Source organism: Microtus oregoni, unplaced genomic scaffold (assembly GCF_018167655.1).
Source record: "Microtus oregoni isolate MIOR12 unplaced genomic scaffold, Mior012 000016F_ref0000370, whole genome shotgun sequence".
Lineage (NCBI taxonomy): Eukaryota > Metazoa > Chordata > Mammalia > Rodentia > Cricetidae > Microtus > Microtus oregoni.
This window is the reverse complement of record NW_024543075.1, coordinates 30,679,571-30,705,531: the sequence shown is the minus strand read 5'-3', so window position 1 is coordinate 30,705,531 and position 25,961 is coordinate 30,679,571. Positions and strand designations below refer to the sequence as shown.

The 25,961-nt window shown below is 40.1% G+C and overlaps 1 protein-coding gene across 1 annotated transcript in view; it reads left to right on the top strand.

Moving 5' to 3' along the window:
- Positions 1 to 6,666: 6,666 nt before the first annotated feature.
- Positions 6,667 to 25,961, top strand: part of Pde3b (phosphodiesterase 3B) — a 137,013-nt gene continuing 117,718 nt past the window's right edge. Inside the window, exon 1 of the mRNA XM_041666891.1 lies at positions 6,667 to 7,782. Within this exon, the coding sequence (XP_041522825.1) occupies positions 6,859 to 7,782 (924 nt within the window). The 5' untranslated portion in view covers positions 6,667 to 6,858. The remainder of the gene's footprint in view (positions 7,783 to 25,961) is intronic.

The following is a 25,961-nucleotide window of genomic DNA, read 5'->3' as shown; positions in this document are numbered from 1 at the left end:
GTCAATATATTGCGACAACACAAATATTTAATAAATAGGAATGATAACTCCAGTTCCATGTTGCATAGCATCATCTCTAGCCTCCCTCATACTTAATATATCCTTTTTGTGTTTGTTTTTGTTTTTTGGCCACCATACACTTTGTAGTCATAGGGTACTTGGAGGTAGCTGAAAATACTAGGGTGCACAAGTACAGAATTTTGTACTTGCTTGTTTCCCTTCCCAGATTCTCTTTTCTTCCTACTTTACTTAGGTAACTTCTGTTTGCCTTTCAGTACTGCCCCAGATGTGACTTCCTTCACTGCCCCTAGACCCTTACTCCTCACATGATGGTCACATGACAGTCTAGGCAGATGCTCTTGCTCTAGCCTGCCTAAAAGCAAAGAGCCTAGTTCAGTTCTCCATCAATTATTCTATTCCTGGTATTTGGCAATTTTTTTCTACTTCTATATGTTCAACTAGACTATGGAGTATTATCGTTACACTATCTTTGTTATCAGAAACCAGACACTTAAGAAATGATTGCATCTATTAAGGATGGGATAGTAAATGTTTGTGGAGAAGAATATTACAGAGGAAGTGAAAGTGAGGGATGAAAAAAATACAGAAATGAAAAAAAAAGAAAGTATGGAGAGAACTATCATAGAGAAGGAGGGATAGTGAGACAGATACACAGTGGGGACATTCTGACAAGAATAATTTTTCTTTAATAGTTTTCAATACTTGTAATTGTTGTTTTTGACACAGGGTTTCTCTGTATGCAAGGCTGGCCTCGAACTTACAGAGATCTGCCTGCCTCTGCCTCCCAAGTACTGGGATTAAAGGCTTGCATCAGTACCACTGCCCAGCTGTAGCCAAATTTTTATGTGATATGCTATACTTTTTAATAGTTTATGTGTATATGCCCTATTTCCTAGAGACATTTGTAACTTTGAGGAAGCTCTGAAGAATGGTTTATGGTCTTTATGGTCTTTTTTCCCCCTGCAGAACAGTAAGTATTCTGCAAAGAAATACTTGTTGAATCAAGAGTAAGGGGCTGGGGACATAAAGTGCTTGCTGCACAAGAACCAGTTTAGATTCTTACCACCCATCTAAATGTCCAGTAGGCCTGGTATCCCACCTGTAATTCTAGCACTAGGAAGCTGGAAATGCCATCCTCAGAGCAAGCTGGCTAGAAGACTAGAGTTGGTGAACTCTGGCTTCAGCTAGACAGAGATCCTCCCTCAATGAATAAGGTGGTAAATCTTGGGCCTCTGCATGCATACAGATGTACCTCTACCCATTGTATACCCCCATCATGCACACATATATGGACACCACATACACAGACACATCGAAAAACAAAGGAATAAGTAAAAGGCAGACTCTATTCTGAGAAAGGTACTACTTAGAAGGGAAACATTGTTAACCTTTGGGCCACAGAGTTACTTGCATTTTCAAAACAGAATGATCTTTTCTATACTAGAGAAAAAAAAATTTTTCAGTCTGTTTTTTTTTTCAGTTTAAGTCAGTAAATTCTCTCACTTTTTAAGTCAGTTAATTCTCTCACTTTTTCAAAAATCTTACAAGGTTCACATGCACCTTAAGGGAAAATAATATTAGAAATTTGGAACCTCAATGACACTGGTTATTTATTTATTCCTGAAGGTTTCTTTGATACTTAAGATGTGCCAGATTGCTTTCTATCTTTTTTCCTACAAAGTCTGGGTTGCATTTTATTGAATTCTGTGAAGTTATGTTTAGGAAGAACATTAGGGATTTTTTTAAAAAAAATCTTTCCAAGTTTAGTTCAATTAGCATCCCTTTTTCAGGGAGACTACTTCAGAGGTTTTAACCTTTTTTTTTTTTTTTCAACCAAGGGTTCCACAGATGGATTTAGCTCAGAATAGAAAATGCTAGAGACCAACTGAGTGGTTTGAATATTTTTATTTAAAAAAGGGCAGTCTAAGTCTGGGTGTGATGACATGTGCCTTTAATCCCAACATTTGGGAGGCAGTGGCAGGTATATCACTGTAAGTTCAAGGCCAGAACAACCCCGGCTCAGTAGAGAGATACTGTCTCAACAAACAAACACACACCAAAACAAAATGAAAACAGCCTATCATTTGCATAACAGGTCATAGTCGAAAGTGATAGCATAGAGAGGGAACAGTATTACACTTCTTTTAAAGAACTGGTTAATATTATCTTTTCAAGGCCTCTTAGTAAATATTTCATAATTTCTCTACCTCCATCTTTCTCTCCTTGTCTCCTCTGTGTTTTCATTCCTCCCACCTTCCCCCTTCTTTTGGTGTTTTGAGTTAGGGTGTATACTAGCCCAGATTACCCTTGAACTCATGATCCTCCTGCCTCAGCCTCCTGAGTGTTGGGATAACAGTCATGTGCCACCATGCCTGGCTTCTCTTAGCTGTCAGAACCTGAGGAGTTGTCTGATTATGTAACTTTTGTCTAACAATAGATGAGATGCCCAGGTCTTATTCAACTTCCTATCCAATTCTTTTCTACTTATATTCCATAATTATAATTATAATTATAATTATAATAACCACCAAAAGTGCAGCAGTCAGGATTCATTGAAAACAAAAACAGTTTGACTTTGGAAAGGAATGTCTGGGATTATTGCTCTAGAAATGGATTGCTTTACTTTTGGGTTTTAGAGTTAGGAAATGCTCCCACCAAAAACAACAGTTGAAAATACAAGCCAGAAGGATAGGGAATTAGTTACTAGAATATAGAGTAGAAGGAAAAATGGTTGAGATCAATCCTGAGAACTCTTTTGGCTTCACTAAAATACATTTTTGATGCATCAATGACTAGCGCCAGAGATTTCATCATATATAGAAGGCATTCTAACAGCTGGGCAGACCCTAGTGCTGGGATTTCTCAAATGGAACTTGTAAGGAAACACAGGTTGTAGGCAGTTAACATCTGCCAATGGTAAAAGTGTCCTTAGGCACTAAACTAATTTTTAGGGCCAGTTATATGCTCTGAGAATGAAAAGATCAGGACAGGGTTCCTCCGGAGTTAGGGGATGCATTGGTGGTTTATTGGATTGGGTATACCTTTAAGGGATCTAGAACAAAACTCTCACCCTTTGTATACACATAGCAACTCTGGGTATTATTAGAAAAATATAATGCGTGAGGGGTTGCATTGCTTCAGAATGACTAAGGAGATGAGTAGTAAGCACCAGGATTCCATGTCATGGATCAACAAACTGAAAAGTGAAGATATCCACTTGAAAGTGCAGAGATAGGGAGCAAGCTCAATTCAGGCAAAACAAGAATAGTGATAGCTAAGAGAAATTATATATGTCTATATATATCTCAGGATGAGAACTAAGGAAATCTATTAGTTGTTTAAGTTTGGCAGTAGAATAATTAATTTGCCCTCTAAGAAATGCAGGTTAGTAATCTTTGACAAAGTCTATAAATAGAGAAGGGAGCTATTATAAACACAGCTAGCTCATTCTTTTTGTTAAGTAAACTTCTGATGGTCTTGTCACAATCCTTACACTTTATTTTAGAATCCTCAGGTACCGGGTTGGTGTATAGAGGGGTGTGCTTCATCCATTGCTTATTGAGAAAGTTGGAGTTTTAGACCTACAAAGATCTTGATGGCAGCTAAAAGATGTTTAAAGAACTGCAAAATAAAACAGTTTTGTGAAAGTGGCTTTGAATTCTATTTCCAGGCAACAGTTCTTTGTACAAACACCTTCATTTTCATTTATCAACACTGAAAATTTGGGTGGCACAAATAACTCAAAGGTTGGTTGTATCAATTTGAAAGGTAAATCTTAAAGACGCATCTATGGTTTTGGAATGTTGTCATTATAGCTTTTAAAAACAAGAAGATTTTAAAAGTCATTTAAGGGTAATCTGTGATCTACGCATCTTTCTTAGGATCCTTGTTACCTAGCTTCTTTGGGGCTGTGGATTGTAGCCTTGGAACGGGGAAATAGATGAGATCTGGGTAAACTGAGAGGGGGAGAGGAGTGGAGCATGGGAACATGAGGGATTGGGATGTCCGAGTTGGGGGAGGGACAGAGAAGGGAAGCAATCAATGAAAGAGATATCTTGATAGAGGAAGCTATTATGGGGTTAGAGAGAAACCTGGAGCGAGGGAAACTCCAAGGATGACCCCAGGTAAGACTCCTAGCAATAGTGGAAAGGGTGCTTAAACTAGTCTCCCCTGTAATCAGACTGGTGACTACACTAATTGTCATCATAGAACCTTCATCCAGTAACTAATGGAAGCAGATGCAGGGACAAGCACTGGGCCGAGCTCCGGGAGACCAATTAAAGAAAGGGAAGAGAGATTATATGAGCAAGAGGGGTCAAGATCATGATGGGGCAATCCAAAGAGACAGCTGACCCTAGCTAGTGGGAGCTCATGGACTCTAAACTGACAAACAGGGAGCCTCGTCTGCATGGGACTAACCTAGGCCCTCTGCATGTGAATGACAGTTGGGTAGCTTGGTCTGTTGGTGGGGCCTCTAGCAGTGGGAGCAGGATCTGTTCCTGGAGCATGAACTGGCATTTTGGAACCTATTCCCTTTGGTGGGATGTCTCACTCAGCCTTGATGCAGGAGAAGAGCTTGTTCCTGCCTCAACTTGATGTGCCAGGCTATGTTGATTCCCATGGAGTCAATGTTTTCTGAGTGGATGGGGGTGGGGAGGGCTGAGAAAGAAGGTTGGGAGAGGAAATAGGAGGCAGGGAAACTGTAGATGGTATGTAAAATAAATTTAAAAAATCATAAAAAGTCACCTAAGTTAAAATGTTTCCTTTTACAATGGAGCAGAATGAGTTTTTTGAAAGTCATGACTTGCTTGCTATCAGGGCATGAATAGTTGGAGCCCAACTCAAGAAACAGCATCTAGTCCACTACTGTTTTTATTACCATGAATGTGTATTCTATCTCAGATGACAAGCTCAGATTTAAAAATAACAATACAATAACATTAATCTAAACCTGTTCAACAATTTATTACTTTAGAAAAATTACCTAAAATGGGTATTTTAGTAATGTTTTGTCATGCCTTTCTACACAAGCTCTAAATATATAGGCTGTTTCCTAGTTACTCTTCAACTGATTTTGTGTGTGTGTGAGAGAGAGAGAGAAGGGGGGGAGGGGTCCTATGTACAGGCTTTAAAACACAAATTTGCTGAGTTTAGCTAAACTGAGCCCCCACCTTCATTTGTTCAGCAGGAAAAGACCCAATGATTTTTATCATTTATGACATTAGGGTAACTATTGAACACTCTATTAAATACTTTTCCTCTATTCAATATATAGAAAAGCCAAGGAAATTCTGCTCTTTTCCCACAATTGTCAAGCGCTGGTGTTAATCCGTCACTGATTTCTATTATGTATCTGAACTATGACCATATATGAAAATGGTTTGCTTTAGGTCATGGCTGTGGGCTGAGTGAGATTAATTGGGGAAAAATAGGCCTGTTTGTGGGATTTACCACACAGTAAGGTTTCTCATCTCCCTGGAAAAATGTGGAATTAGCTTTTTGAGAAAAGCAGGCCTGTCGTGAGGCTGAAGGGAGAGTTTTGGTGGAGGGAAACAGTTCACGGTCTCTAAGGCAGTTATGCCTGGTTGGATTCCAGAGCAGTCGCTTTGGTCCAGCAAAGTTCTTTTCTCCCACTTTTAAGTCCGTCTTCCCTACTTGAGTCTTTTCCAGCGTCGCCCGTTCCACGGGTCCTTCACAGATGGCATCTTATTTGCCTTCCTTCAAGGTCAGCCCATTCACGTTGACAGTGGTCTTAGGGCTATGGGACTCTCCCGCCTCACCCCGAACACACAAACAGGCTCTTAGTTGGGAAGAACTTTTGGGACAGCAAGTCTACGCTGTGGTGGGATGGAGGGTGTGAAGCTGCGCATGTGTGGCCAGGATGCCCAGCAGAGGACTGGCTATCAGTTCTCAGCCTCATGGAAAGGGCCACTCAGCGAGACTCGCTGGCTGTCAGAGCGCACTCTCCGCCGCCCTCTCCTCTTGAGCCCCTGAAAGGATCCCAGGCCTGCGCAGGGCCCTGGAGTCCAGGTGTAACAGCCAGAGTTTCTCCATCCTGGCTCGGCGTTGGCCGACCTCCCCCTTCACACCTCCATCCAGGCGGTCCCGAGGCACGCCATGACTCCACTCCCGCCTCGGGGTCCGGCTCCCCGAGCCCTCGCGGGGACCTGACTGACTGTGGCAGCGCCTGGGTCTGAGCTCGGGGTCTCGGGACTGTGGACAGCCCCAGTGAGGCGGTCAGAGTGGCGGATGTCCCATGCTCGGGGACCCGCGCGCGCTCCCCGAGGGGGTCCCAGTCTTTCAGCCTGGACGCGGGGACGGGGACAGGGCCTCACGGGAGCGACCGGCCGGGCCGCGGGCGCGCGCTCCCCGCGGGGTCCCGGATGCGCATCCTGACGGGGGCGGCGGCCGCCCGAGTGGCGAGCGGCCCGAGCCGCGGGAGCGCGCGGGGCCGCGGGCGGGGCGCGCACCCGGCAGGGGCAGCCGCGGGGGAGGAGCGCCCGCTCGCGCGCCCAACGGACCAGGCTGCAGCCGTGAGGTAACTGCTGCAGCGCGCGGGAGCGTGGAGGCGCCGCCGCCGTCTCCCGTCCGGAGCGGGCGTCTTGAGCGGGGAAAAAGAAGAGGCGTCCGCGGCGGCCCGGGACGCACAGGAGGCCCTCCCGCCACTCTCCCCCGCCAGCATGAGGCGGACGCCGCCGCCCCTCAGCCCGCGCGCAGGGGAGCCCGGGCGGCGGCGGCGGCGGGCGCAGCCCTGACCGCTCGGCGAAGCTCGGGGCGCCCGGAACGCGGAGGGCGCGGGGGTCGGCGAGCGTCAGTGGCTCCCCGCGACCCGGGGCCATGAGGAAGGACGAGCGCGAACGGGACGTGCCAGCCATGAGGTCCCCGCCGCCGGCGCCGGCCGCCACAGCGGCCGCCTCGCCCCCCGAGAGCCTGCGCAACGGTTACGTGAAGAGCTGCGTGAGCCCGCTGCGGCCGGACCCCCCGCGCGGCTTCTTCTTCCACCTCTGCCGCTTCTGCAACGTGGAGCCGCCGGCGGCCTCGCTCCGCGCCGGGGCACGCCTCTCGCTCGGCGCCCTGGCCGCCTTTGTCCTGGCCGCGCTGCTGGGCGCGGGGCCCGAGCGCCGGGCGGCCGCGGCAGCCGGACTGCGGGCGCTGCTGAGCGCCTGCTCGCTCAGCCTCAGCCCGCTCTTCAGCATCGCCTGTGCCTTCTTCTTCCTCACCTGCTTCCTGAGGCGCGCACAGCGGGGCCCCGGCCGAGGCGCCGCGGGCTCCTGGTGGCTGCTGGCGCTGCCCGCCTGCTGCTACCTGGGCGACTTGGCGGCGTGGCACGGGTGGTCGTGGCTGCGCGGGGAGCCGGCGGCGGCGGCCGGCCGCCTGTGCCTGGTGCTGGGCTGCGTGGGGCTGCTGACGCTCGCCCCCCGCGTCCGCCCGCGCCACGGCGTCCTGGTGCTGCTCTTCGCCGGCCTGGTGTGGTGGGTGTCGTTCTCCGGCCTCGGGGCGCTGCCGCCCGCGCTCAGGCCTCTGCTGTCGTGCCTGGTCGGGGGCGCGGGATGCCTGCTGGCCCTGGCCCTGGACCACTTCTTCCACGTCCGGGGAGCCTCTCCGCCGCCGCGCTCGGCGGGCGCCGCGGAAGAGAAAGTGCCCGTGATCAGACCCCGGAGGAGGTCGAGCTGCGTTTCGCTGGGAGAAAGCGCCGCCGGTTACTATGGCAGTGGCAAGATGTTCAGGAGACCGTCGTTGCCCTGCATTTCCCGGGAACAGGTAGGGATGGGGGGCGAGCCGGGGCTACCGGGAGGGGGAGCTCGGGGGGGACGGGAGAAGCGCGCTGGCTCTCGGTGGAAAGCAGGGGACAGAAACCGCTGCCCCCAGTAAGGGGGTCCTGGGGGAGCCGAGGCCGGGGGCTTTTTATCAGGGAGAGGAGAGGATCAGCCCGCTCTAGGGCTTGACTTCCGCAGGTGGAGGGGGAGTTTTCCAGACCGAGGTGACTGCCTTGAGGTTTCCTAGGCGGACTGCTGCCGCTTCGGACGTGGCTAGGCTCCTGCACATGGCATTTTGGTGCCGTTGGTCTGCTTGCTATCGCAGTGAGGCTGCCTGCCAGAGGTGACGAGCAGCCTTCAGGAGTGGAGTGTGTGCAGACTTGTCACAGTGCGGGGCTGGTCAGGAATGGTGATGACCGAGAGGACAGATGAGTGTTTCCTTAGTTAAAAGAACAGAAAAGTTTTGGAATTGAGACTTGACTTAGATGAATAGGCAGCAGGACACAGTAATGCAATTTTGAAAAGTGCTTTTGCAGACTAACTCACGGACTTGTGTATTTCTTGCATAATTAGGAGAGGTTTTAGCAATTTAACCTTTAAACTTAGTAATGTGTGGAAAGATGCCCGAGACATTTCCTCCCCAACCCCATAGGCTTTCTTTTTTCTTTTCTTTCTTTCTTTTTTTTTTTTTTAAGGAATTGAAATCATCTCGAGGTAATGAACTTGTATCTCTATAGAGTTGGGGAATGCACATAGGACACCAAGAGTATAGCCACTCTGTATAGAACACTTACCTAGTGCCAATACTTTCTCTTCATTGTTTCGGATCTTCCCAAGGACTGCCTTTGGTTGTGTGACATTAACGTCAGTTTAGACAGGCGTGTTTTCAGAGGGACGGAAGACACAGGGCCACAGAAGTGGCAGCCTTAGGGTCTGATGAGATTTCGCACTTCTGAGAGGTGTGTTCTGTGCAACTTCGAGGGCACCCGTAGGAGCTGTCTGGAGGAATGTGTATTCTTAGCTGTCAGATTTTGCTGAGTAGTGATATTTTTCACACTGGGACCCAGTAGACGGGAAACAAACGTGTCTTGTTCTTTACACGTTTGAGGCACTGGTCTCTCTGTCTTGTGTTCTCTTCAAAATAATCTATGAGCCACTACATTGATTTTATGGCCTGCTGAACACTGATCTATGTATAGTATGTAATGTTTTTATTTGACATTTTTCTGTTGCTCCTTGCTTTTTTTCCCCCTTGATACAGAGCCTTGCTGTGTATTCTTGACCGGCTCTCCCAAGAGGGCCTTGAACTGGAGGACCCTCCAGCCTCTCCTACTCCTGAATGTACTACTTTGCTTGGCTTTGAGTGCTCTTTGCTCTGTTATTATTTGGCCAGATGCTAGGAAAATAAACCAGTTACACCTTTTGTTGATATGTTTACTATCAGCAATAATAGACAATGTGTAGACAAATGTTTATCAAGTGAAAACTTGTTAGAAGACTAGCTGTCTTTCTGATGGTGTCAGCTATTTTCATAGATTGGAATACATTTGATTTTTGTGTGACTAGATTGCATTTTTAACTTTTGAAAAGCCCGTTAGCATAGTTTCACCACTTTTGTAGGGAAATTTTAGGAAAACACAGTTTAAATATTTTGGTTGTAATTTGTTGGTAAGTTATGAGCTGTTAGGTCTGTTCTTTTGTAAATTGAAAAATTCTAGTCTTCTTTTCCTAGTCTAGTTCCCTTGCTATCAAAGCAACTTCTCCCCTCCACCCTTTAAGAGCGGTATTATTCCAGATAATATCACTTATTATTTGTATTAGAAGAAAATACAGTTTGTGTTTGTAAAGACAACGTATTTTCTTTTTTCTTTCTTTCTTTCTTTTTTTTTTTTTTGAATTTTCGAAACAGGGTTTCTCCATAGCTTTTGGTTCCTGTCCTGGAACTAGCTCTTGTAGACCAGGCTGGCCTCGAACTCACAGAGATTCGCCTGCCTCTGCCTCCCGAGTGCTGGGATTAAAGGCGTGCGCCACCACCGCCTGGCGACAACGTATTTTCTTAGAGTAGAAAACCCTTACCCAGATTCTGGTCTTCAGTACAAACATTTTGAGCGACTTAAAGTATATGCTAATAGTTGAGAGGCTTATCTGTGGGTACTTACTGTTTAGTACTCTGAGTAATACTATTTGGGCATTTCGAGATAAGGGTATTTTTAGTCTTGCAAAGATTACAAGAATCTATGCTGTTGTTGAAGTTTAACATAGAGGTATATTTATCTGTGCTTTTCAGTGTTTTATGATGGAAAGTTAAGACATTGGTACTTTTATGGAAGTAGAGGATCAAGTGGTTTTCTAATTGCTCAAGTGTTGTATATGATGATTGTAAAAATATTTTTCTGGTTTCAGAAAGTGACAAATAAGAATTTAGGTGAAACTTGATGCAAGAGAAAATGATCTAGATTCACAGGCAGAGCTTCAAGGATCAAATCTTGGCCTTCCTGTTTAAATTTGGAGACATCAGTGAACTTCTCTGTGTCTGTATACCAGTAGATGAATTCTATAATATTTTCTAATTCTAAATTAATTTCAGTCAGTGGTTTCATGCTTTCAGTAGTATATAAATAAAAGTATATGGAGTCACAGATGAATAATTTTTAAAAGTTTTATTTTAATATTGAAGATTGTTACTGCTGTATATTTTTCAAGGTATGATTGGGGAAAATGAACAAAACTATTTTTTAGAGAGAAACTTTCTTTTAAAAAGTGAATTCTTTATCTTTCAAAATTGCTTTGAATGAGACCTCATGGTTAGAGAAGAGGACTCATGGCTTTTTACTTTTCAGAAATTCTTGTTTCTACTAATTTCTGATGAGGGATGTTTAGTGATGGCTCTTCTTTCTTTGAAACGATAAAGAGGTTCCTTAATGATATGTGCAGGGATGAAAATGTATGGGGAAGAGGCAGGAACGAAGGGTGGCCCTTGACCCTTTGAACTACCCAAAGGGTGACACAAACAACGGTGAGAAGCCATGGCATTCACAGGCTCAGCAGACGGAACTGTAGACTATAAGGTCATTTCGGCTCTCTTTGCTCATGCGTCACCTCGTTTTATGCCATTGTGCTATTTTGCACAACTTTCATAGTTTTAGAAAGAGTGTTTTCTGTTAATTAAACATATTTATATTCTAAAAAAGTAAATTCCTGTGATAAAATTGTTGAAATATTTTCTAGAATTTAAAAGAATTTAACATCTTTGAAAACACTTGAAAATGCAAAGCAACATAAATGTTTTTATTTACATGAGATAGAGTTAGAGTAATATTTGACTTTTTGAACGCTATATTAGTTAAGATGCTGAAAATAATGGCATGACTAAAATATATTATATTCATATTATTAAAATACAGTGTATAAGTCAATTCTTAGTTAAGGTCCTCTTTTAGAAACATGCTCAGGAATTTAACATGAAAATCTAATTATTGCTGACTGCAATCTCTGGAGGGTTAATAGAAGCAATAAATTACAGTATGCCAAGAGCAGGCTGAGACTAAGGAAGTTTTAAAAAGCCGGTTGCCTATATGATAGCTATGACAGGCATTGAACTATATTTCTGTTCCATTTCAGTGATATATTTTAGAGTGTGGTGGTCAGCTTTGCAGCACTGTCATTGAATTTTTTTTTAAATGTGAGGTTTAGAAAAATGAAAGTTAGTGTGTAAGATATTTTTCTATACCTAAAATGCCAAGTGCTTTCTAAATGGTTAGGTAAATATTTAAAGATCTTGTGGCCTTAATGCTCATAAATATTCTTTAAAGTGCTAATTTTATTTGAAAAAAGTGTGCATATGTAATGTGAAAACTTAAAAAAAAGATTTTAAAGATTATTTAATGTCCTCAATAATTTGCAAGGCGTTACCTACTCTAAGTTTCTTTAATAATATTGTAAAAGTTTAGAAGTTTATTCTATAGCCTCAGTGAGCCTTTTAGTTTGTGCCCGCCTTTGTTAGTGACAACAGCCTACAAAACAGTTTTCTCCTCTTGTTTCAGTTGGGTGTGTGCTGCCACCAGGTCTCTTTCAAGAATAGAGATTTGGCTAGGTTCCTCATCCTTTAAAAAAAAAACCTCAATGGCTTTTTATTATACACAAGCTAAAGTTCATGCCGTTGACCATTGCTTGCAAGGACCTCATAACCTGCTTTAGATTATTATTATGAATTTATTACTCATTTTTATTTTAGGATTTGTGGATCACCACCCCAGTGTTCATATTAGTTCTAGCTATTGGAAGCTTGCTTACTACTAATGAGCTTGTGGTAGACTTTTTTCCTTTTTATCTTTCCTAATAGTTGAGCTCTCCTTTAGGGAATAAATAGGATTAAGATATTTGGACAGATAGTACCTAATACGTAAGTGGAGAATAAATCTGTACTGTTGTAGAACTGACCATATCTAAGAATACAAGTTGATTGTGTGGTAGAATATTTTTAATTATATTGGATAGTAACATTTCTGTAACATGTTTTTATATACTGAGTGAAAAGCACCTACAAGTAAAGCTGTGAAGTTTATTTTCGTTGTCCTTAGGCTGACTTCTCCAGTGATGGGGCTCATTTCTTGTTCTCTTTCCCTTTTTCCTTTTCTTTACCAGGTTAGCCTATTTCGCTAGCACACTCTCCAGGCTTTCTGTGTCCCCTTTAAAGAAGAGAGAATTTCCATATGCTGAAAAGCTTACTTGAGCGTAAATGTTTGTGTAGATGATACTGGAGAAATTTAGAGTTTAATTCAAATCTCATTACAAAGAAGGGAAAGAAATCGACCCTCAGAAGAATGAGAAGATTGACTCCAGTTTATGATTTAAGATACTGGACAGTGAGATCTAGAGCCTAGATATTGACATCTAGTCCACCTATGCTTTCCTGCAGCTGTAGTGTTCTAAAGCTGTTTCTGGTTTTCCAGGTATTTTCAGTTATGTGATAAAGAGCAATGTCCTTAGTTACAGGAAATCGGGAGAAATAATGGAGAGACAGGGGAGGAGATTCAGGAGGGTTTCTTGAAAACCAGAGTCCATAATAATCATCCTGAAGATGAACTTTACATGCTATGTACCTGACTTGTCAGTGTGTGGCTAGTCTCAAACTCCAGTGCCATCCCGGCCAGCCTGATAATGAATCTCAGAGCAGAGAGTGGAGAGAGGGTAGGGAACAGGAGCTGACAGAGGCCTGCTGGACCAGGATGCCTGCATAGCTGAGCAAAACTGTGGGGAGCTGGATTCCGTCTGTGGGTACTTCTTGACAGTTTATAGCCTTGAGCTGCTGTTTATGTATTTACAAGCATACCAAGGGTTACAAAGGTGTTTGTTTGAAGCTTGTTATTCTTACAGACCTACCAAAAGTCAGAAAGCATATCTCCCAGTGTTTTTGTTTTCTTCTGCAGCCTAGAACTCAGCACTGAATTTTCTAGGAGGTATTCTGTCTTTATAGGTTTTTTTTTCTTGATCACCTACAATATATGTTTGACTAGTTGTTCATGACATGCGTTTCATTTTAAATGTATTTAATTATAATTGAAATTTTAAGTGAGAAAGAACTCTATATACCTTTATATTTTACATAATTTAGAGGAAATAAACAGGTAACATGGCCACTGCTTGCTTCCTTTTAAAGCCCTTTCTTCCTCATCTTCATTCATCATATCCTTCTCTCTCAGGCATTATCTCCACTCTGTTCACTTCCATGCTTATCTTGTAACCGTCTATGAATGTGTACTTAAATAATATCTGTAATCTTGCTTGCTTTTTAACTTTATATAAAATAGAAATATAGTGCATACATCCATTATAACTTTACGTTTTGCTTGACAATTTCTAAGATAGATTTATGTTGAAGTGGATAGTTGTAGTTTATTTTTCAGTGTTGCTATTATTTCATTGCCAAAACATAGTAAATTTATTTACCCTTTTTTATTACTTGTAGATCCTTGGGTATTTTTCAGTTTTTTTCTTTTGCTATTAGGAAAATTCTTGTTATTATCTCCTGTTAGAAGTATGTGTGTAGAAGTAGAATTGTTAGGTTGCAAGATGTGTTCATATTCAGCTTTAATGTCTATAAGCAGAGTAAATAGTACTCTAAAGATGTCTGTGTTCTAATTCCTTGAGTTTGTATGTTACCTTATATACATAGTGGAGGGACTTTACAGTTGAGATCAAGTTAAGGATTTTGAAATGGGGAGATGATCTAGGATTATCTGGTGGGCCTGGTGTCACACAGGTCCTTTAAAAGGAGAATGTAGGCAGACTTTTCTTTCCTGCCTGCTAGTTCCCAAATAACCAACACAAAGGCTCAGTATTAATAAATAAGTGCTTAGCCAATAGCTCAGGCTTGTTACTACCTAACTCTTAACATTTAAATTAGTCCATATTTCTTATCTGTTCTTTGTCACATTGCTTGGTACCTTTTCTCAGTACAGCATGCCCATCTTGCTTCTCTCTGTGTCTGTTCACAGACCTGACTCTGCCCTTCTTACTCCCAGCATTCTCAGTTTGACTCTCCTGCCTAACCTTATCCTATTCAGTTTATTAAACCAATCAGAGTAACACATATTCACAGTGCACAGAAGGAGAAGAGAGAAGCAAGAGGGCAGAGAAGGCAATGGGGCAGTGGGATTGGGGCTGGAGTAAGGCATTGTTAGGCTTCAGTTAGTCTGCTAGTTTGAACTCTGCTGGTTCTGTTGTTATAAGAATCATGAGCCAAGGAAAGCTAGCCAGGAAAGAAGCTGGGAAAGGCAAAGGGCAGATTTCTTCAGAAAGTAGCGATTCCCTGCCAACCCCTCCACTTAGGTCAGTGAGACCTGTGTCAGTCAGATTCTGTCCTGTAGAGCTGTGATACATTTGCCTCATTTGTGTCTTTAAGTTTGTTTCGTTACTGATGTACTAGATTGCTAGAGCTGTAGCAAGAAAATACTACAAGCTGGCGATTTGAAGACTTTAAATAGCCTTACATTTCTGGAGGCTAGAAGATCAAGATCAAGGTGCCCCCAGGCTTGGTTCCTTCTGAAGACTTCTGTAACATTTTTATGACTTGTAAATATCTTTGGATATGCCAAAGATTCTAAAATGGCAAGTACAAAGTATTTCAAGGAGGTCACACAGTAATAATAGAAGATATATAAAGAATTACAATTTGATGTGGCAATTTATGTAATAAAGGTATGAAGTAGGTATCACAAGACATCCAAGAGACAGCCAACCTTATATACAAGTTAGAAAGCCTTCAAGAAGTATGCAACAACTGAACTTAAATTTTAAAGGAAGTTTCTTGATGTAATGAAAATAAAAACAAATTAAAATTTTTACCTTTTGTGCTTTTACAAGGAAGTTTAAAAAAAATCTCTTGTTATCACCACTTCATTCTAAATACAAAAATACATGATCTTTTGAAATCAACCTAGATTCTGAAAAGTTGCTAATCAGTACTAACAACCAAAACAGATATTAAGTTCTCCACCAGAAATAATAACATTAATAGTAAAAAATAATTCAGGAAAATTTTACCTAAGTTTAGAAAAGAGATTTTTATAGTATGAATGATTGTAAAGTGCTTACCACTCCTGTGAACTAAGTACTGGGCCCTGTTGTGCAGCTGGAAACTGAAGTGATTAATTTTCCCCAATCACTTAACCTTGTATGTAGAAAATACTATAAGGTGCTAAGTACAATTTCTGGTGTAGAACATGTAGCACAGATAATAAAAACCCAGAGACAGATACTGGGTTCAACCGGAAGATCAGAAAAGCAAAGCAACCAGGCCACCAAAGAGCTCTTACCTCTAAGAAATCCTCAGACTGAAAGAGAACGAGTTTCTATCTCATCCTGGTTTATATTCCTATTTCTGGCATCAAAGGTGTAGGCCACCACCACCTGGATCTGTTTCTGCATTGATCTTGTGTAGCCCAGGGTGTCTTTGAACTCAGAGATCCATCTGCCTCTGCTCCCAAATCCTGGGATTAAGGGTGTGTGACACCACTGCCTGGCCTTCAGTGGCTTAGTTTTACCTTCTGCTCTTCAGGCAAGCTTCATTTATAAAACATAAGTAAAATATCACCATAAGAACATGCATCTGAGAAATATCCCAGTTCAGGGGGCAGTCCAGATAGCTCAGTCAGCAGTGTTGAGGGGACTGGAAAGATAGTTCAGTCAGTAAAGTTCTTGCTGTACAAACCCAAGTTTGATATCCAGAACCCATTTAAAGAGCCTGATTGTGGACGTGTATGTTTACAATACCATTGCTACAGAGGTGGAGACAGGAGGATTCGTAGGGTCTTCTGCCTATCTCGTCTGATTGATGAGCTCCAGGGTAATGGAATATCATATAATAAAGGAAGTGGATGGTGTTTTTGAAGATGGCACTAGAGGTTGTCCTGTGGCCTTAAAAGCACACACACACACATACCCCTGTAAATATAAACAAGCACACATTAAAAAACTCCCCATTGACACAAACTAGAAGTCAAACATTTAAAAATATCTTCTGTAAAAATCTGTAAAACTGCAGTTGTTGAATTGGTATGATAAGAAAATATTGTTCGCCATGTTCAGAGAGTCCGGTTTTATCCCATGTTTTTTCAGTCACAGTCCAGCTGGTCTTGGTGAGCTCCCAATAGATCAGCCCCACTGTCTCAGTGGGTGGGTGCACCCCTCGTGGTCCTGACTTCCTTGTTCATCTTCTCCCTCCTTCCGCTCCTCATTGGGACCTTGGGAGCTCAGTCCAGTGCTCCAGTGTAGGTCGCTGTCTCTATCTCTATCCATCACCAGATGAAGGTTCTATGGTGATATGCAAGATATTCGTCAGTATTGCTATAGGATAGGGTCATTTCAGGTTCCCTATCCTCATCTGCCCAAGGAACTAACTGGGGACATCGCCTTGTGCTCCTGAGAGCCACTCTAGGTTCAAGTCTCTTGCAAGAGGATAACTATATGTTTTTCCTTGGGTTCACCTTCTTATTTAGCTTCTTTAGGTTCACCAATTGTAGACTCCGTGACCCTTATTTATGGCTAGAAACCAATTATGAGTGAGTACATCCCGTGTTCATCTTTTTGGGTCTGGGTTACCTCACTCAGGATTAGTGTTTTCTATTTCCATCCATTTGCATGCAAAATTCGAGAAGTCATTGTTTTTTACCGCAGCGTAGATAAAACCGGACTCTCTGAACATGGTGAACAATGAGGGCTGATGAGAAGCCAAGGACAATGGCACGGGGTTTTGATCCTCCTTCATGTTCTGGCTTTGTGGGAGCCTAGCCAGGTTGGATGTTCACCTTCCTAGACATGGACGGAGGGGGAGGACCTTGGACTTTCCACAGGGCAGGGAACCCTGACTGCTTTTTGGACTGGAGAGGGAGGGGGAGAGGAGTAGGGGGAGGGGGAGAAGGGTGGGAGGAGGGGGAGGGGAATGGGAGGAGGGGGAAACTTTTTTTTCCTTTTCTCAATAAAAAAAATAAAAAAAAAGAAAATATTAAGACTGGATGTATAGCTCAGTTGTAGAGCAGTTGCCTTGTATATTTGGGCCCCTGGGTTTGCTCTCCAGCCCTACCAAAAGCAAAATAAAAACCTTAAGACTTAAGACACCCCCAAATAATCAAAGTGGAAGCCTGTGAGGTTATCAGACATTGAAGTCAACGTTCACTTGAAGAGTTTCTCCCATCTTCAAAGACCTTAGATATTTACTTTGTCCTACATACTGTGTTAGAATACAAAGCCTAGGCTTGTTGAAAGGAAGGGAACCAGTAGAAAGCCTTACATAAAGCTACTTCCTTTAAAAGTGCTGCTTGTTCTATGGTAAAGGTACATTAATTAAATATGGCCTTCAAGATTGGATTCCTAGTTTGACTTTGGCATAAGGGAGGCAAGAAGGGTTAAATAAATTTCCCCTGAAGATACTTAGATATTATCACTATTATCACAAGAGGGCTTCAATGTGTGTATATGTGTACAAACATATGTATTAATTTTTAAACCTAACTTGAGGTCAAATTTTATAATCAGTTTATGTGCACAGTTTGTTCACAGTAAGTACATTTATGTATTGTGTGGGCATTAACCACCATTTATATATAGAATGACTTACCTTTCCAAACTGAGCAGTATTCTATACTTGCTAAACTAATAACTCTTCTTCATTCCGTCCCTTTAAGCCCCCAGCCACCAACATGTCTCTGGTTTGACTACTTTAGGAACTTCATATAAATTGTCGAATAATAGTTGTCCTTTTGTTACTGGTTTATTTCACTGATACATGATTTCAGGGTATATATGTTGCAGCATATCTTAGAATTTTCTCCCTTTATGTGACTAAATAATATTCTAAGTGTATGCCACATTTTTTTTTTAAAATCTGTTCATTTGGTTGTTTCCACCTTTTAGCACTTGTGAATAATACGATGTTGTAAGCGTGAATGGTTGAATTTCTGCCATCAGTTCTTTAGGGCATATTCCTAGAAGTAGAACTGTTGACTTCTGTCTACTGTACTACAAGCGGCTGCCTTATTTTATATTATTTTCCTGTGTTCCTTATTTATATTATTATTTAAAAAATTTATTCTTTGAATTATAGCCATGTTATGCTGGGAGGAAGCACTTAACTTGGCAGAAGACTAGCAAGGTAAAGGCCCCATGGTGGGAAATAGCTTGGCATGTTTTGGGGTTAGAAAGACAATTGAGTGGTAGAAGTGGTAAGAATGGGTCTCAAAATGCCTTGTAGACCATGTTAGTGTTTGCATTTCATTATAATTGGTTCCTAATGAGAAGTCACGAGACAATTTTATGGTATTTATATTTTAGAAAGGCTATCCTGGCTTTCTTATGGGCTGTTGGTAGAGTAGCTATAGAGGAAGTGGAAAAATAAGAGGCTGTAGAAATAACAGTGACTTAAACTAAATCTCAGGTAATTTTTCCTATCTCTGTTTACTGATACTTAGAATATTCTTTTAAAATAGTTTGTAGTGTTTATAAATATTGTCAAAATATCTTTACCTAGTATTTTAGTTAGGCATGCAACTGCTGTCATTAGATTTGTGGTTTCTTAAGCTTAGGGAACAAGTCTTATCCTTCTTTCTCATATATTACTATTAGCATTTCAGGTAGCACACAGTTACTAATTTGATGTTTGCACTGGTTAGTTTTTATTGTCAACTAGGCAAAACCTGGGAATGGGGAACCTCAAGCAAGGGATCATTCAAATCAGATTGCCTCTTGGCCATATCTGGGGAAATTACCTTGATTATTGATTGATGTGGTAGAGCCTAGTCCACTATGAACAGTGCCACCCTGGGCAGGTGGACTTGAGACTGCCTAAGAAAGTTAGCAAAGCTCCAATAAGCAGTGCTCCATAGGCTTTGCTCTGGATTCTTGCCCTGACTTCTTTCAGGACTGTTACTTGGAAGTATAAGATGAAATAAACACTTTCCTCCTCAAGTTGCTTTTGGTTATGGTGTTTATGACAGCAACAGAAAGCAAATTTGAACAGCATTTAATAAACTCCTACTAAATAAATTCATAGAAGTTACTGTTACCTGAACAGAGGACTTTCTACAGTTAGTACAGATGATATAAATCAGTAGCTACAGTGACCTAAATTTGGTATGGAATAAACCACACTTCATCATACTTTATATAGAGAATCGATACACACAGTATATAGCTAAGAAAAACCTACTAATAGCAAGCAAACCAATTTTTGTAAGAGATGAAACAAATCAGAAAGATTTAGAAAATGAAACCCAGAGATTGTTTCATTGCTCTGTTGTTATTCAGGCTGGCCTGGTGTAGCAAGAGCCAAACATACAGTGACTCAGATATGGTGGATGCCTGTTTCTCATGTGGCAGGTCACACATTAAAGGTGTAAGTTCTTTCATGAGTTCTGGCCTTCTGATGTTTTGTTATCTTTAGGGTCTTATCTTCAAAGACTGCTAGCACTGTAAAGAAAATGATGTTAGTGATTCATACAATTTATTTAGGTCCTATAATTAATTTGAAACTCTTGAAATAGTGGTTAATTTTTAACTTGTAGAAGAATTTTTCCCTAAAATAATTTGAGATATTCAGAATTTTAAGTGCTAAGAAAATATGTACGGGATGCCCCCAAACCCAGAAGTAGGTGGACAACACAGATTGGAGTTATTGGGTTATTAAATTAAGAAAAAAAAGAGATTAAGTTGGTAGTACATGGAGGAGGAAGTGCAGATATGGGAGAAGTTAGGGATAATAGTTGGGGGTGAATATGATCAAAATACATTGTACGAAATTCTCAAAGGATTAATAAAAACACTTATTACATAGAGGATCTAGTCTTTTCCAGTGGTGACTAAAACAGGAAGGTTAAAATGGAATGATCTTTATACCTAATTAAAGATGTAAAAATGACAGTATCTGCTTAACTTAATTTTGTTAAAATATGCTGTGCCTTTATTAAAATGATTTTTAGAGTGGGGACAGGGGATGGCTCAATGCAATTTTGGACACAGGTTCTGTGACTGGGGCCTATGCCTTAAAACAGCTGACCCTGCCTTAAAAAGGTGGAAAGTGAGAACCTTCCTGAAAGTTTTCCTGTGACATGTAGACCTGTGTGCTTACATACTCATATACAGTAAGTAGGTAGTTAAAAATTAAAAATCCCGAAATGTAAGCTTATTATTTAGTTATATTGATGTTTTGTAATATGATACTTTTATTAAATCCACTCGAAATATCTCCCAGACATTCTTTTTGCTAATAGGTATGTAAATGAATAGGTGGGGCTGAACAGTGATGTTTGGTAGATTAAGAGGATTAAAGTGCATTTTAATTTGTGTTTTCAACTTGTGATGCGTTTACTGGAGAATAACTTCATTGCACGTCAAAATGTATCTGTACCCAGAAACAGCAGAAGAATATCCAAGACTAGATAGAAGTTCTTGAAGGAACTTTCCAACTTGGTCTATAAATTGAACTATGATGATATTAAGGAGTTATGAAAAAGGCTCTGGAATTCCACTTTGTCTACTTTAATTTGTCTAACAAGCATTTATTTTGCCTCTTCTTTCATTGGTCAGATAGATTTACAATTCAGTTTATTAATATTCAGTTGATTAGTATTTAATCTTAAATTTTGATTCAGAAGGTAAAATCTACACTGATTAGAAGTACTACTCAGCATTTTCTCAAATTGGCCTTTATTAGACAATACAAAACATGTAATTTTTTACTACATATAGTTTAGTATATTTAAAAATTGATAGGGAACATTTTCCCCCAAATCTACACTCAGAACTTTATCTTTGTGCTGGTAACTGTAAAGTATATGTTTTCATTTTTTATATTGAAATTGTGTTGTTTCTAGTAAAGAAATTATAATTTTCACTTTTACTTGTTTTTAACCATAGGGAAAACATGAGTGTTTTCAAGAAATTAGATATTTTAAAACTTGTAATTACTTTTTATGTCTCAAACAATCCATTGATACTTTATATATGAACTCTTCAGGAAATCAGAGTTGCACGTTTTTAGACTTATAGAAAAATGGACACTGAATCCTAGCAACTGAAAGCAAATAGAAATACGTCCCTACCTGTGTCTAACTGCTGACACTTCTGTCAGTAGTTTGTCTTGTTTACTTGGGAACTCTTGTTCAGTTGTATCTTTACGATGACATCTTTCAATGGAGCATGGCTGCATGACTGAATATGTACTCTGTATTGTCTGAGAATGTTCTGTATACAAACTAAGGTAATGTGTACAGGCTCATTTATTGCTACTTGGTATTGATGTTTAATTCTGTTTATTTTTGTTACCAAGAACATATTACTGTTCCTCTTCGCTAGTTAACAATAGGGTATTGATTTCTTCTAGTATGGCATCTGTGTGTAGGGCAATCACTATGATTCTGGATAAATTACTAAACTAGATCCACGTGGCTGATAGGCTACCTGACTTTAAGAAGTTTTAAGATTTTAGGGGTGTAATAATTTGGGTTTGGCTTGATTAAGGCCTACAATTCAATTGTGCCTCTTTTTAAATGATTATTAATATTAACTACTCATTTAAACTTCACATTGAACATTAAACTGAAGTTGAGAGTATTGTAAATATTATGTTTTTTTGTATCACTATTAATAAAAACCCAGAGGCAGATACTGGGTTCAACCTGACGAAGATCAGAAAAGCAAACAGCCAGCCACTGGCTCTATCTCAGTATTAAATGGCGATCCTGCCTCCAGGAATCTCAGAATGAGACTGTGTTTGAGAGATGTCGCCTCCGGTTTTACATTCCTCTCTAGAGCTGGGATTAAAGGCATGCACCACTACCTCCTGGTTTCTATGGCAAACTAGTGTGGCTACTGGGATTAAAGGTGTATGTCTCCACTCTCTAGTCTGTAAGGCTGATCAGTGTGTTTGTTGTTTTAATCTCTGATCTTCAGGCATGCTTTATTTATTAAAATACAAATGAAATATCACTACAGTTTTTATTGTTTATATTTCTTGTCTGAAGAAAGATGCTTAAAAGAAATCCCATACTAGCTCAGAATTGAGAACAATAGAGGGTTATTTATTTATGGGTAGACTCACAAATCAATATCCTCTGCTGGAACGGAGAACAGCAACCGAATCCCGCAGCCAGAAAAAAGGCCTGACGCACACTTTACACGAGCATAAATAGTATAAGAGGCCACACCCAAGTGGGCAGGTAACTTGAAGGCTACTGGCTGTAGGAATTCCTTCAGCCCTTGTCTAGGTAGAAAAGGCCAATAAGATGCTGGAAATAGTGAGGCAAGAGATATGCCCTCTTATTCAGTATGTTTTATTGGCAGCTGTGTGTCCGAAGGGTTTTGGCCTTGGAATTCATGTAGAATGCAAACTTCTTTTTCTGTCAGGTTGATAATACAGTCACTAGATCCTAAAAGGGAAGATTGTTTGTTTTGAAAGTCACAATTGACATTTAATCATGGGTGAGATTAAAATTTTCAAAAAGTATTTTAATACTGTTATTAATTTGCATTCTTCATGGCATGTAGCATTGCAGTGATGTTTAGGCAGTTTGGGAATTCAGGAAAGGGGAAGTTGAGTTTGGGGTATACATTTCTTTTAGGTGGCATAGATTTATGCTTTTCTCCTGCTATTTCTGAGTATACACACAGCTTGCCTTGCCTTGGAATATATCACAGCAAAGCCACCATAAGTTGAAAATATAAGTTGAAATGCACTATAATCAGCATAACCTGCCAAACATCATAGCTCATCAAGCCTTGTTAAATATGCCTAGAATACTACATTAGCCCACAGTTGGCTACAGTGATCTAACTATAAAGCCTATTTTAAGATAAAGTATTGAGTGTCTTATGTAATTGATGGAATATTGTACTGAAGGTGAAAAATACTGGCTGTATGAATTCAGGAGACACAGCTGGGCACTTGGTAGGCAAGTATCCCAAAACTGCTAATAATTTTATACACAATAGAGCAGCGATTGTTTATATTTGTGATTCTGATGATCGGGAGTTCTAGTTGACTACTGCTGTCCTATGTTGGTTAAGCTTACCTTACAGAACTGTATGTCACTGGCCTGAGTAAAGGTAAAAATTCAGAATTCAAAAGTATGATTTCTCTTGAATTCATTATCATTTCATACCATTAAAAAGTTGATTATTATATGTTCAACCTTTGTGATTTTATAGTATTTTTATAGAGTGATATCTGGAGACATTCGTGTACCCATTTTGCTGACTCATAGCTAGATGCAGTGATGAAGGCCATATGTCTAGAGTGGTGAAACTTTTGTCTTCTGCCTGGCACTAGAAGAATGTGGAAGAGGCTAAGATTGAAATAAATAGAGCTAGAAGCTAGTCTGGAAAAAACTTTTTGGTTTGATACTGTACAAATGAAGGAAACAATTGAGTTTCTTTAAATTTGATAGCAGCATGATATAACCAGCAACAGTTTGAGAATCACAGACTGTATTTTCTAAAATGTAAATAACTGTTTATGAAAAATTGTAATTTTTTTCATATTAAAAATCTGTGATATTCTTACCATATACTCACAAAAGATATGTAATAAAATCCAATAAAATGTAGAAGCAATAAATAGTAGAAGTGTTTTGAGGGGATTATTGATAAAAAATTCTTTTTATGGATTTTTGTGATACCGTGACTCTTTTTCTCAGTGTAAATTGGTTTTATACTTGTAATTAATTTTGATTTGTATTCTTTCTCTTGAAGAGATCTCTATGAATTATATGATGCCCAAGTCCAACAAACTGAGAAGCACAAAATCTTAGTTTATAATGAGTTTCTGTCCCACCAGCCAGCTCCCAAATAATGAATTATTAACTATTTATTAATTATGAAAGCTTGACCTTTAGCTTAGGCTTATTTTTCAATTAGCTCTTATAATTTAAATTAAGCTATATTTTTATTAACCCATATTTTTAAATTAATCTACATTCTACCATGTGGCTCTGCCCTATTTTGCGTGTCTAACTTGTTCTGCCTCTGGCTGGTGTCCCTCGTGCACCTAGATTCATTCTGAGTTTCCTCTTGCTGCCCAGAAGCCCTGCCTATCTCTCCTGCTTAGCCATTGGCCATCTTAGCTCTGTATTAAAGCAGTTAGAAGGTGCCTTAGGTAGAAATACATCTTTACAGTATAAATGAATATTCCGCAACAGTAGTTTACAACAAAAGTGGTTCAAACAAAAGCTGTATGAGTATCTGTTATAGCTGTATTTATTACTGTCTGCCCAAATGAAAACAACCAAATGTCCATAAACTAAAGAGTAAATAATAGCATTATAAATTTATGCCACAGAATATAGAGAATTAAAACTAGTGATACAATGTTTATAAATTTTATAGGCATCATTTTCAGAAAATAATGGATCTAAAAGATGACAAACCACACAGTTCAAAATCAGAAAATGGAAACAATAGAAATTAGAACAGTATCAACAATAATGATTCACAGAGTGAATGAAAATTTCTTCTGAAATGTTAGAAATAGGTATTTCCAAACCGAGGTGGTGACTGTCGAGTATACATACGCCCATTAACTATTCATGAATCATATATCTAAAATAAATGCCTTATAATATATGTGGATGCTCCAATGTGAAAAAAATACCTCCAATTTGGAGAAAGAAAACAGAAGCTTCAGTCTATAATTTGGAGTATGCATGGTAAGGTGATTATTTAAAGAGGGGTAAATCATCCTCTTCTTTGTTCATATAAGGCATACACAGAATAATGCAGAGTAAAGCCATGCCCCAAACGGAGGCCATTAACATTTATTTAGAGTTGTTAGTAAATTGAGAACTCTGTCAATGTGATGTAGACACAACCTTATAAAATTTTATTTAAATTATGCAGTAAAACTATAGTCAGGCGTTAGTAAATATTAAAGACTAGAAAACCGAGGTAAGTAGATGGTGCTTTAATTAAATTTTAAGTGATTTTTATCTTAGTAAACACATTTTTGTTTGCAGAAAACATTTTTCTAAATACACTGACCAGAAGCAATATTTGTATATCCTATCTCGCATTTATTACCTTTCTAAAATACCACTTTCTATAGCCCTCTGTTATCTTACTGTCTCTTATTTTCCTTTTTAGCACATATGTGTGTGTTCATATATATACTTATTGCTTATTTTCCATCTCCTCACTAGAATTTGAGTTCTACAGTAAGGGCAGGCTTTGGTGAGGTTGCTCATGACTATCTCCATGTCCTAGACCTATGCCTGACAAATAATGAACAATTCCCAACACCCTCAATTCTGTACCTTTTCCATACAGCTACAAAACTAAGAGAAAATGTCATGTCTTTTATATTATTTGATTTAAAAACCCAATCAACAAAAGCATGATATATGTATGTATTTTTAAACTTCAAATAATTTCAAAAATTTGGAAACTTAGTTTTAATGTGGTTTTACAGTAATGCAGTTAATAGACTCCATTGTTTCATGAAATGGGTCTTTAATTTTAATTCTGTATATACACATTTGAAATTATGTAACAGCCTGAGCAATAAGATGGATCAGATATTTATACTGCAAATTCCAAATCAATATATTTTGTATGTGGGGAGATGTTATTTGATTGTTTTAGTGCTGGAAATTGATCTCCAAATCTACATATGAGGAAAAATACCCTGTAAACATGTAA